Source organism: Oncorhynchus masou, chromosome 18 (genome assembly GCF_036934945.1).
Source record: "Oncorhynchus masou masou isolate Uvic2021 chromosome 18, UVic_Omas_1.1, whole genome shotgun sequence".
In the NCBI taxonomy this organism is placed as follows: domain Eukaryota; kingdom Metazoa; phylum Chordata; class Actinopteri; order Salmoniformes; family Salmonidae; genus Oncorhynchus; species Oncorhynchus masou.
The window spans coordinates 64,982,149-64,995,057 of record NC_088229.1 but is presented as its reverse complement, the minus strand read 5'-3'; the positions used below and the strand labels follow the sequence as shown (position 1 = coordinate 64,995,057).

Below are 12,909 nucleotides of genomic sequence, written 5' to 3'. Positions count from 1 at the left end.
AAAATTCAGAAAATGTCTCATTTTTCTTTCACTTTGAAAATGTGAAGTAGCTAAAAAATACAAATCAAAATCAAATGTATTGGTCACATACACATATTTACCAGATACTACTGCGGGTGAAACTAAATGCTTGTGTAGATCCGTGGGAGAACGTCTCAATGTAATCTCTTTATAGTTTGAAGTTTAAGGCTGCAAAATGTGAAAGCAGTGCAAGGGTCTGTAGACTTTCACTAGGCACTGTACACGTCGCAAAATACTGTACCATCTTCACTAAGCAAGTGTTATAGGCACAACAGGAAAAGGCGGTACATCAGGATGTGGATGCAACAAACTCAACATCTCATCAGGTTAGACAAAACAGTTTAGAGAACAGTTTTAATGACGACAATGAAGCACGACTGAATATATAGCAAGGCCCAGGTCAGTAATCCAGTTTACATATATTATTATTTGCCATGTTCTATACAGTAATAAAGCACATTTGAACATCTGTCCTAATTTACAGCTGAAAACTCCCACAGGTTGCATTGGGATTAAAAATAAAAATGTATGATGTTAGCTAAGTTAGTCTGGGTATGAGTCCAAGATGGCAACATATTCCCTATATAGTGCACTACTTTTGACCAAAATCATGGGCCCTGGTCAAAAGTAGTGCACTATATAGGGAATAGGGTGCCATTTTAGATGCAATCTGGGTGTATCGTTTGGATGAGGAGGATGGTCACGGGACCCTCTGAAGAGGGCAGGAAGGCAGAAGGGTATGCAGCACACAGCGGTTCACAGGCCAGCTATGCAGTTTCACTTGAAACCAAAACGCCATCATGAAATGTCATGAAATTTAACCAAGAGATACCATAGGAGAATCAAATCTCCTTTCGACTAGAGTACTCAATATAGTACATCCAAAACATATTCAATTACAATCATAAAACACATACTGATTATTACAGGTAGGAAGTCAGGCATAAATGGACAACCACTTTGATGAGAATGAAAACAGAACTGTAGAATTAACTATTTTTTAGAACTCTTAAAAATTCCTTCATGTAAAGTTTTGGAATCTCATGACTCACAAAGGACACTTTGTGTCCCACCTGCTAGGCTAGTCCATGTCAGTGAGTCGGCTTTTCTGAGGAACATCTACTTTGTGAAGTTTCTAAGGATCATTTAGTACTGAATGCTTGGTCCCAAAGTTAACAGTTTCCTTAAAACAGTGACAGAATTATAAGGCTTGAACAGGGAAGGAGAGACAGAATACTGCATTAAAGTGAATGCAGAGGAAGGATTTGGGGAACTGGTCATTCCACTGCTGCTGATAAAAAAATATCCATTATGTAAAATGTTCTTTGAGGTATTGCAGCGTATTATTTCACAAAAATCAACCCGCAACATTTGATGTCAAATTTAGCTACTGCTTAATGGTCAAAATTTCACAAATTGGCCAAGCCACAGATGATGGGTTGACAGAAGCAGTTGATATAGTAACTGCTTACTATTCCCATGTACAGTAGGATAATACATTTGATTATATCTCAAATCATATCACAGAACAATGGGTTAGGATGATTGATTAGGGAAAAAAAAGCGTGAATGCTAGTTGAAAGCTAATGCTCCTAATTTAAAGATCAATTTAGCTACTTACATCTTGTAAAAAATAAAATAACAAATATGGTCCCAAAACACACATACTATCAGGGACCAGTAGCGTTTGGCTTAAGCACACAATATACAGTTAGGGCTTTTATAAACAGGAAGAACCACACACGTTTACTTTAAAGTGGCAAACAAAATGCCAACCTCATCTTCTCCAGCCTGTATTCATAATATTAAAAATCTGTTTTCTAAAACATCAGCAGACGAGGAGGAGGATAATTAGCAGAACCTCTTAAAACAGCTAAACTATTGAAATGGCTTTTCCCCATTTTGGCCAGTCAGTGGCATTTCCACCATTTTGGCCAGTCAGTGGCATTTCCACCATTTTGGCCAGTCAGTGGCATTTCCACCATTTTGGCCAGTCAGTGGCATTTCCACCATTTTGGCCAGTCAGTGGCTTTTCCGGAACTGTAGAGCAGCAGCATCTTGTGGTGAGAGTTAGGGTTTCGTCTGCATCCGTCTGTCCGTCTTAAAGGTCGTCCGTCATTTTCAGTAGCTCCAGGAAGGCACCGACGGCCCCGAAATAACCCTGAAAAACACAGAGGGCTCAGGTCAGTTCATTATCTGATCAGGTATTTGACCAGGATATTATCATCAGCAACCTTGAGATTCCTGCTCAGCACCCAATTGTAACCTATCCAAACATACGCAGATGATCTGTTGTTTAACCTTTTCATGGTACAATTAGGAGATTAAAACAACAACAAGTGTGCTGCTTGCATAAAGTAAACATAATTATTTTCATACATACTATCCTCTCTGCACGCATTCTGACCTTTGAACTGAAGCATGGGGAAACATGTGCCAGCCAGGTATTCGTTTGGGGTGGATAGGAGAAATGGAGGTTGTAGCAAAAGTGTCTACAAATACACCATATTATAACCTTGACTTAATTCCCTCATAATTCCATCTCCTTTAAGCGCAAAGAAAGCATGAAAAAGGTTCCAAGTGGGAAAACAAACTTTCCCCCCCCAATATAAGTAACAGCATTCTCCATGTACTGTAATTTACAAATTGATAAGAACTATTGATAAGAAAGTAATCCGTTCAGATAAGCGGATTGTAAATATAAATGATAATTGTTTCAGATCGACATTTTCTTATGGTCGCTGGAGACAAATGTGAAGCCAGTCAGCGAACTGAAAAGCACAGTCAACATAAGATGCTGTGATCTTTTGCAGAATTTTTACTGTATGGCCTATTAGCTTGCAGGAACAAAACTTGGAGACGCACCCCAAATTGGTAGCCTACTGCAGCCTAGTTTACGTGATCACAGGGCATCGACATGAGCAATGTCGCGCCAAATTGAACCTTTGTGCACTGTCAAATGTTTAATTATATTCTGTTTTCCATTTGTAGCCTATCACGTTAAATATTAGCCACTATCGGTAGCCACTATCGGTAGCCACCATCAGTAATACCCACATACCACATGAGGTTGGTTGTTCCTTCATTTGGGAATACGAGCTCATAGTAATAGCTGGAATGGAATGGTAATCGATCTAATCAAACAAATTATTTCCATGTGTTTGATACCATTCCATTCACTCCATTCCAGCCGTCCTCCCCTCAGCAGCCTCCTGTGCCACATGCATTTATAACTGTCACTTAATGTTAGTTTCAATTTGTAGCCTACATTTTTGCATCCTTCCATTCCATCATTAGTTGACCTTTCTTTCCTCTGTCGGGTCCGTGTGGTTGTTCATGAGAGTCACTAGCAATAGTGCACCATATTAATAATGAATGAATCATTTGGGACATGTAGCCCATTGGAATCATTATGGAACACATACCACACGTAGCAGTTTCAACCTGCCATACGGTTCACGAGGACTGGGCCGTTGTCATCACAGTTCCATGATTAGAGTAGATTTATAGAACTATTGTTCAACCCCTATTCTACACTTTTTTCACCATCCAATATTTAATGGATTAAACAATTGAATATGGCAAGTTTCAAGAAGAATCAAACTGTATTTTTGATTCACCAATATATTTTGTGCATACACGCTCTCCAAACCAGTTTTTTTTAATACTCATAAATACTTTACGAACCCTAAATAATCTACAAGATCAGAGTATTTTTGCATCTACCAATTGGTGCGGAAACAGAGACGAATATACATATATTTAGATGGCTTTCTTTCATTGATCTCTAATATTCTGAACCATTCTTTCTATTTATTCTTGTGAGTCTTGAGAAAAATCTAATTAAAGGTAATCCACATTTAAAGGGACGGCTTTAGGCAGATGGACTGAAAACCCTATGGAATAAAAACTCCTAAATCTATTGGCCAGCAAGTTGAAGGGTTTTTAGCGGGCATAAGGGAGCCACACCCGCAAAGCGTGTTAGACACCTGCACAATGTCAGTCTTAATACTACTGAGTCAAGCCATAAGAGTGCTGAACAATTAATCAAATGGCCACCCATACCAACACATTGTCACTTTACCCCGACCTACATGTACAAATTACCTCGACTAACCTGTACCCCCGCACATTGACTCAGTACCGGTACCCCTGCATATAGCCTTGTTATTTTATTGTGTTACTTTTTATTTATTTCGTAAATATTTTCTTAACTCCATTTCTTGAACTGCCTTGTTGGTTAAGGGCTTGTAAGTAATCATTTTACGGTAAGGTGAACACCTGTTGTATTCGGCACATTTGAAGTGCTTAAATAAAAACGTGTAAAAAAAGCATAGATTTCCTCAGTCTGAATCGGCCCCGTCGAGCATAGAAACATCCCTCACACTACACATACGTTATAATAGCATTGTGAAGTGACTCAGTGACACTGCCCTTAGATCAACGCATTCCAATGAGCATATGACCATATCGCAAACTACTTACCTCATGCTCTAAGAAGAGAGCTTTTAATTGTCCTTTGGACCAAAAATCCATGGCATAAGCAAGCAGCTTCGTTGACACAGTATTGATTCTCAGGAAATTCCCAACAAACACCACTCTTTCAATTTTCTGAAAGACAACATTGAACCATTTGTAAACCAGATTTTTTTAGAATGACTGTTTCACAAAGCAAGATGGAATGAGATATTTTCAAAGTAAGATATGTCCACAAAAATATTTGTTTGAAGACCTTGGGCTTGCTCTCAGATTAATAGCATAGATGGGTGTCTGACTGCCATCTAGGGCTCCCAAGTGGCACAGCGGTCTAAGGCCCTGCATCTCAGTGCTAGAGGTATCCCTACAAACCCTGGTTCGATCCCGGGCTGTTTCACAACCGGCCATGATTGGGAGTCCCAAAGGGCAGCGCACTATTGGCCTAGCGTCGTCCGGGTTAGGATTTGGCCCGGGTAGGCCATCGTAAAATAATAATTTGTTCTTAACTGACTTGCCTAGTTAAATAAAATGATTAAGATGAAATAGGGGAGAAAACCTGAAGTAGCAGCAGTAGAATCAATCTTAAGCTTCAGTGACTCACCAGCAGGGGAGAGAAAGGTTGAGCGGTAGCCAATAACAAACGGCTCAACTTCTGTTAATTACATAGTTACGGGGCTGCCAGAATGACAAGACTACTCATTCTAAATAACAATCCACCAAAGCAAAAAAGTGTAGCACTGTGCAGGGAAGTCGTAAGACTTCCTCCAATTCATACACTGTTCTCTACATGCATAAGTAGCTAGAAAGCTGAATCAAATGTACACTTGTGTACATTGCACTCAAAACATTACAATGGGGTTGCTCAAAGGGAAAATAATCTTGCAGTGAACTGCTCCACAGTACGAATTGAATCGGACTGAGACCACCCTTTTTGAGCAAACCACGGTGCGTTGTTTAGTGTGCTCGCGAGTGTGGATGGTGTTCACACCAGTCCAAACACACCGATCTAATGGGTTAAATGCACCAGAGCTCAGAAAAAGCCCCCCTAAGGTTCTATCTGCAAAAAGATGATTCTGAGATAATTGGCTTTAATGTTCCGAAACCTCATTGGTTTGAATGGTGTCGGCAATTTTATCTTGTATCCTTTTGAACTTAACATGAAATTAGCTATTTAGAGCACCATATACTGTAGGTAGAGAACATCATACAGAACAAGGCTATGTCAAAAAGTACATTTTGACAAAAATGTAGAAAGAAACTTATAGTCCAAAGTACTTGATTTGTGTCAGAAAGCTTACTGTTGTTGTTCTGTGTGCTTTGATAGCCCTGTACAATGCTGCTTGATCTCCATGCCACAAGGCAACACTGTAAAGAAGCTGAAAGCACACAGAGTCCATTCCCATCATCCATCACACTGGCTGTCCACTTCACTCCTTTGTTTTATGATGAAAGAAAATAACTTTGTGAGAACTTGAACCCTTCTGTCACACCCCTTCTGTCACACCCCAGTGTGCTACAGGTAAATAACAAAATAAACGAAACACCAACAAAGTGTTTCCATTATTCTTTTCAGTTACGTGTATTGTCACACTATTAGAATGACTCAACGAAGTTAAACGGAATTTGATTGCTGATGTGACAACAACCTTTGCCTTTGTACCTCATTAACCGCACACATACGAGCAATAGAGCCAATGTTGTTGGTGATGGTGACGAGAGTGGCTCGGGCTAGGTCCTCCTTACTGATGCTGTCACGCTTCTCCTTGCTCATCATATGACCAAAACTGCAATAAATTAATGAATTGGGTTAGTTTCCATAATACTCTGTTTTCAAAGCATGCGTCTACTTGAGGTATTAGTTAACTTAAACTTCACCTAGATGCAACAGTAGACCCCTGGAGACCGAAGCGTTCATAGTCTCCTCCGTAGATGTCCTTCACCAGTTTGTCCACGTTGCTGCTGTCCCCCTTCGCCGCCATTTCCAGGGCCTCCTCAAAAGTCTCGCAGCCAGTCAGCAAGCAGCATAGGCCTAGGAAAGTCCCACCTCCCAAACTGTGGGGGACAGGCAATTATGTGAGCTTCTACTCTATGGGTTGTGCACATCTGTTTAGCTTGCAGGAAACAACCCACTGGGCACAGACATAATTTCTACATCTAGTTTTGATTTACATTTGGTTGAGTTGTCAACTAATGTGAATTCAACGTGAAAACAAAACAAAAAATGGCACTGTGTCATTGGATTTAGGTAGAAGTTTGGTGAAAAAACAAAATTCTAAAATTCCCTTACTTTGATGACTTTTTTCAAATCCATGCATTTTTCCACTTTGATTCAACGTTAAATAAGATTATATAAAAACATTGAATTTTTTGTTGAAATTACATGGAAACAACATTGATTCAACCAGTTTTTTCACAGTTGTTTTGTTATATTTGTCTAAGTTAGGAACCATGGTAACTTCTCTACACTCAAAACATGAATACATCGAATACAGAAGGATGCGAGCAAAGGTATTGTGACAGAACTGTGTTATCAGATCAAATACATACAGCTATCATGACATTGAATGACACGATTACCTTGGTTTACCTAGAAGCAACAGATTACATTTGTTTACCTGGTGCCTGTGACCCGTTTGTAGTTGTCCTTCGAATAGACTGCCAGCATGCTGACGCCTGAGCCAATGTTTACCAACAACATGGGGAAGGGGTTGTCAAGGCAACACGTTTTCTTGACACAGTTCTCACTCTCGGGGTCGGAGGGGTTCTCGAAAAAGTAGCACTCTGGATGGCCATTGAACCCTACTGAGTCCACATAGAGAAGACCCTGGATGAGACAGTCCAGTTCATCCAGCTTCTGGAGCTTTAGGTTGGCGATCTGGGAGATGGAAAGCAGAAGATGTATAAGACTATTGGGCAGGAGTAGAAACTGGAGTGGTTTTGATATGCAATGGTAACTGCTCCAACTTTGAGCATGAGCTGTCTGTAACTATACCAGGCGAGTCTGAACCAACCACATACATCAACTCTCATCTAAATCACATGAGAAACCATGTTGCCTTCAATGATCATTCCACGCAATCTTTAACTAACTAATGACACATAATAAACAAATACACATCGTCTGTCACTATCAGTCAGTCTCCCTGTCTGACAACACCCAATAGTTCTTCCAACCATCACACACCATCCTAAAGTCGTCCTCAAACTTGTAGGCCCCTCCGCCAGTGGCACAGAGTGTGGTGTGCAGGCTGGAGAAGTTCTTATCTCGGCCCATCTGGATGAAGCCTAGCATGTCCTGGGTGGGGAAGCGGATGAAGTGCAGGTTACCCTTCCGGCCGCACATGGTTAGGTTCTTGAGCTCCAGGTGTACGTCGCGGATGCCCGTGTTGCCGTAGGCAACGTTGGAGGTCAGGAAGTGGCGGATGCTCTTCAGGCTCTCCACCTCCTCCTCCTCCGCCGTGAAGTCCTTGGGCTCGAAGTAGACCAGCTTCACCAGAGTGCCGCCGATGTCCATCCCAAACCAGGGGAAGGCTGGAATAGAAAACAAAATGTTTAAGAGATTAATTGGAGCTTAGTCACCTTTGTCTGTAGAAAAGTACTGTTTAGCTCTTTAGAAGTTATGCTAAATTATCTTTCAACAAATGGATACACAAGCTCTCAAAAGACAGGGCTCTAGTGTTCTGTCTTTGTCACAACTAAGCTATTGCTCCATATAGGTCAGGCCTACCAATCAACCGTGCAGACCTATGTTGCATTTTCTAACTTGATTTCATTGAAGATGAAACCATCATGTCATACTATGCACACATCATGTCTTCTTATAAGCGATCACTGACATGTTCCTCTCTTTTTTGGAGAGAGGGAGGAAGGGAGGGAGAGGGGAGGAAGGGAGAGGAGAGGAAGGGGGTCCTCAAATTCACAGCAGTGTGTTCATTCTGCAACAAAAGCTGAGGGCTTTGTTGCCATGGAAACACCAGCATGGAGAGAAGATTGCCTGGAGAGTCTGCCCAACCCTCAATTTACTACTGATTGTACAGTACAATGAATACTGTATGTAGTCAATACACAGGCAGGCAAACTGGTTCCTTCCCCCTGGCTTTTCAATCATTAGCACTTCATTTGACAGAGGGGTGTAAAGTCCCTTATGGCTCATTCCACAAACCAGACTGGTTACATTCAACTCTGTGCAAAACTACAGAAAAACTGTAACCAAAAGACATTCTTGGGTGCTTAAAAATAGTCCAATTTGAGATGTAATTGTTGATAGAGGTGTAATGGTGGTGCAATCTGGGTTGGACAATCAATTTCTAGTATATACTCTGGAATCTTTACTGACTTATAAATCACCCGATTTCAATACATCGGTCAGCGGTGCTACAGACAGATCTTGCTTTGCAATGATTTCACTGTCATTTTCCAGAGGAGGTATTTGACTGAATGTTTCCATTTATGCCACTCCTCAGTTAATATCTGAGCCCAGTCTCAATTGTTTTCATGAGCTTTTTCTCTCACTGCCCTGAGTTTAAGACAAGGGTTTAGCTATCTTGGAATTAACAACATTTCCAATAACCTTTTTGAGGAATAGCAACTTGCTTAACTTTCTTCTTAAGTCTATAGTTAAAGAAAAAATGACAGTTAATTAAGACATTTCTTCTTAATAAGGTTTTGTGAATCGGGGGCCCCAGGCTGAAACCAGGGCCCAGATTCACAAAACACTTCTTACGTAAAAACATTAAAAAGTTCCTAAGAAACAAAAAGAAGTTAATTACATAGTTTGTGAGTTCAATTCCTCAACAATCTTAAGATTTTATGATTTTCTTACAACCTCAAATATCTCTTACAAATCTCCTTAAAATGTGTGTTGCTAGGCAACCATTTTAGCTAGCTATCTAGCTAGCAATGGCAATCATACTAGCATATGTCTTACTGAGATGACTGTTCTAAAACATGTTCTTGCGTTTAAAATAATCCATGCTGAAACTTACAGATGAAGAATGTGAGTGAATTAAACAGGTTCAATTGCTTTCATTAGCTTTTTTTCTCACTGCCCTGAGTTTAAGATAAGGTTTTAGCTATCTTGGAATTAACAACATTTCCAATAACTTATTTTCAAGAATCTGATTTCTTCTTAACTTTTTGCTTAAGGAGAAACATAAGAAATAGTGCAAGTACATTTCCAATAACCTTTGAGGAATAACAACTTTGCATATCTTTCTTCATAAGTCTATAGTTAAGGAAAAAATAACAGTTAAGAATAAATGTTTTCCTCAGAAGGATTTGTGAATCTGTGCCCTGGAAGCCAGGGCACCGTGACTGGCAGCACTTATAGGTGAAAGGTGTGTTTATTCCCCCACCCAGAGAGCAAAGTTCTCAGCAGCTAGTCAGAGTAGAGCCTAACAGTAGCTTAACATTAATGTGCAACAAAAGTCAAGGATTTAACACCATATATTTTCATAGTTGAGTGACTGGCACAGCATAACTCCATTTGCTATTCAGTTTAATGCATATAAGGGAACTACCAATAAGCAGACATCAGCAAAGCATATTATGCTTATTCAATTGATCATACTGGGGGGCAGAGGAGGCTGGAGGGAGGAGCTATAGGAGTACAGGCTCATTGAAATGGCTGTATTGGAATAATTGGAACGATATCAAACGGATCAAACATATGGAAACCACGATAGACTGTTCCATTGATTCCATTCCAGCCATTACAATGAGCCCGTCCTCCTATAGCTCCTCCCACCAGCCTCCTCTGCTGGAGGGAAAACATGTGTATTTGTCTTCATGCCAAGTGCATTTTATCAACTTGCAGCTCTTGCTCACAATCACTACTATTCAATGATATAATAGAAGCTGTCTGTTTGGATTCCAGACATATTTGAACAGTGCCCAGAGGAACACAGACAAGCCAGCATAGTGTAGCAACTTCTTGGACTAATGGTTGAGCTGCATGCATTCACCACACAGATAATACACCAGCCAAATCGTTCCAGAAGCACACCCAAAGTGTATAGCATCACAGTATTCAAGAAATTAGGAAAATTGCTGTTTGTCCGCTGAGATTTGATTCAGCCAAGGTAGCAAGAGATGTTAATATGCAAATAAAAGTAAGTAAATAAGTACATTTCAGCCCTTTAAAATACAATACAGTAGAAACTCTTACCTGGTTTTTTAACAATAAGCTTCATTGTGATCCTCAGGTCAAAGTGCTTATGGTCAAAGAAACTTCAATCCAAGACTTGGGCTATAAGTAGTAGTATCACTCAATCAGCCCTATTGCATTGTGGCATAATGTCGTCGCAGCAATAAAGCAGGCTACACTTAACTGACATGGTGAGTGACAAACTTGTTTTACAGTGTTATAGTGGAAACAGAGAAACATACTGTGCTGTTAATAAAGCTGGCTGCTCTGTTAGTTTCTTCAGCCAACCCCCCTTATTAAGCAAGTACTGTCGGCTGATTGGTCAAAGGGAGTTGGCTCTCATATCAGCAGCGATTTCAACACACCTCCTGACTTTGAAACGACCAATGAAACGGTTCAACGGATAACATCAAAGATCTCACAGTAGCAAGGGGGGAGGGAGGATACACCTCATGTTCCATTACCGGGAGTGTTACATTGTGTCAAACAATATGATCGTCGTATTAGTATATGATAAACATGTTTATAAACAATACATAATTACTTTATTTATGGTTCTTGATTCTTATTAATTTGTGCATTTCTTAGAAATAGCTAGAATGTAGTTTGAGGATACAGGAATAGGCCTTCAAATGATTTCTCCACAAACATAGGCCGACATGCCGATTATTCGTTACAGAAGCAGTATACATTGGGGAATTGGGCGGTTAGGCTTGCTTGTTGACATTCTTGGCAAAGCTTTGCAACACAAAGCGATATTCTATCATGCAGCAGCAAGTCTGACTGGTTCATTGTTTCATGAAAAGAGACATGCCACCATAGAAAATCCAGGCGATCTTCACTTTCGATGTGTAATATCAAAAACACCGAATTATGTGCAATCAATGCATTGACAGAAAATCCTGCTGTGCTTGACATTTATGAGAGGATGCTTAGAAAGTGTAGGCAGACTTGACCGAACGTGTACAGCCGACATGACAGTTAGCATTGAGGCTGAAACATTGTATTAAAATTGTATTCTACTTACGCGGTCTACTCTTTTTGCCAGAATCCATTCTTCTTCTGAGTCTACACCGCTTTGGAGGCGACCCATTATTATGGACGTCTTCCTGGAACTGAAGATCGTGGAAATGTTCAATTCCATTATGTCCACTACCACCAGCAGCACTACTACTACTACTACTACTACTACAACAACACCCGCCACTGGTACTGGTTCCATTTGAACATAAGGCACTGCAGCTCCCGTTGCCAGTTTGTGTAGGATGGAATCCATTTGTCAAACAATTATCTTGGCAAACGCCTGTTCTTTTCTGATCCGATGCTTTGCCATTAGCGTTATCCATTTTTTGGGGGCGCAGGGAAAGCACTAGCGGGCAGTTTCAGACAATTGATCCGCTTTCCTCCGCGATGTTTCTTCAAAAGGACCGATGTCAGGATATTTGGTAAATATCTATTGCGACAGAAAATAATGATGGCCCTTGGGTCGAAGTGGATAGTGGAACAATGCAACAACTGCTAGGACGTTCGGCTGAGGTCACTGTCGTTCATTTTGCTTCTTCATGCTCATCTCCTGCAGCAGCTTCCGAGTTAAACAGCCGGCAGTCTACGTCATTGTACAGTCTGTTTCGTAGATCCTCCAAATAATTGCATTTTTAAACTTCTCTTATTGCCATCTCCCATGGTCCAAATCAGTTGAAGTTACACATGAACTGTTACACATGAACTGACTGGGCAAAATGGACAGTTTATTAGCCTACTGTGTAATTATCTTGTAGTGTAGTTTATCAAGAACTGGGCTAATTAATTGCATTGTTACACTGTAGGCCTAATAGGAACAATGTAACACGTATCATTACAATAGGCAACACTGTAGTCTCTACAAGTAGGCTTAATAATTATATCGGTTACCCAGAAGCAAAATTCTCTCGCGAAAATATAATCTGTCCAAGAGAATCTGTCCACGAGAGATTAGCCTAATAAGGACACAGGGGTTTCCCAGTTTAAAAAAAATTCTAAAACATAAATAGACAAAATAGCTAGCCCACATGTCTGAAGTCTTTAAAGTGGCAATCCGCAGACAATAACAATAACAAAGCCTGTTTCGGTAAAAATCTGAGGGAAGACGATCCGTTATATAAAAATTATAGTTTTAACCATGGTATGAGGCTATACAGTGTTTGTTTAGATTTACTTTGTTTACAAACATTGGAGTATAACCATCTTATATTTAGGGTTCTGATGGAGTATGACAGTTTAACTCAATT

At 40.2% G+C, this 12,909-nt stretch overlaps 1 protein-coding gene across 2 annotated transcripts; it reads right to left on the bottom strand.

The window, feature by feature from the left end:
* Positions 1–348: 348 nt before the first annotated feature.
* On the bottom strand, positions 349–12,225 carry pank1b (pantothenate kinase 1b). Of its 2 annotated transcripts, none has more exons than XM_064924233.1 (7): positions 11,670–12,225; positions 7,682–8,028; positions 7,113–7,372; positions 6,373–6,549; positions 6,158–6,281; positions 4,507–4,632; positions 349–2,182 (listed from the first exon to the last, which is right to left on the bottom strand). In XM_064924233.1, the coding sequence occupies exons 1-7, from the start codon at positions 11,986–11,988 to the stop codon at positions 2,123–2,125; spliced, it is 1,413 nt and encodes a 470-aa protein (XP_064780305.1). In that variant the 5' UTR covers positions 11,989–12,225; the 3' UTR covers positions 349–2,122. The 2 variants fall into 2 exon arrangements, with proteins under 2 accessions (XP_064780305.1, XP_064780307.1); XM_064924235.1 differs by lacking the exon at positions 11,670–12,225 and adding an exon at positions 10,664–10,916.
* Between the last annotated feature and the right edge of the window lie 684 nt (positions 12,226–12,909).

Coding starts and splice junctions, on each gene's coding strand:
- pank1b (XM_064924233.1), bottom strand. CDS start 11,988: ATGGATAACGCTAATGGCAAAGCATCGGATCAGAAAAGAACAGGCGTT. Junction 6,282..6,372: donor GGGTCTACTGTTGCATCTAG/GTGAAGTTTAAG, acceptor AATTTATTGCAG/TTTTGGTCATATGATGAGCA. Junction 2,183..4,506: donor CTCTCTTCTTAGAGCATGAG/GTAAGTAGTTTG, acceptor TGTGTTTTTCAG/GGTTATTTCGGGGCCGTCGG.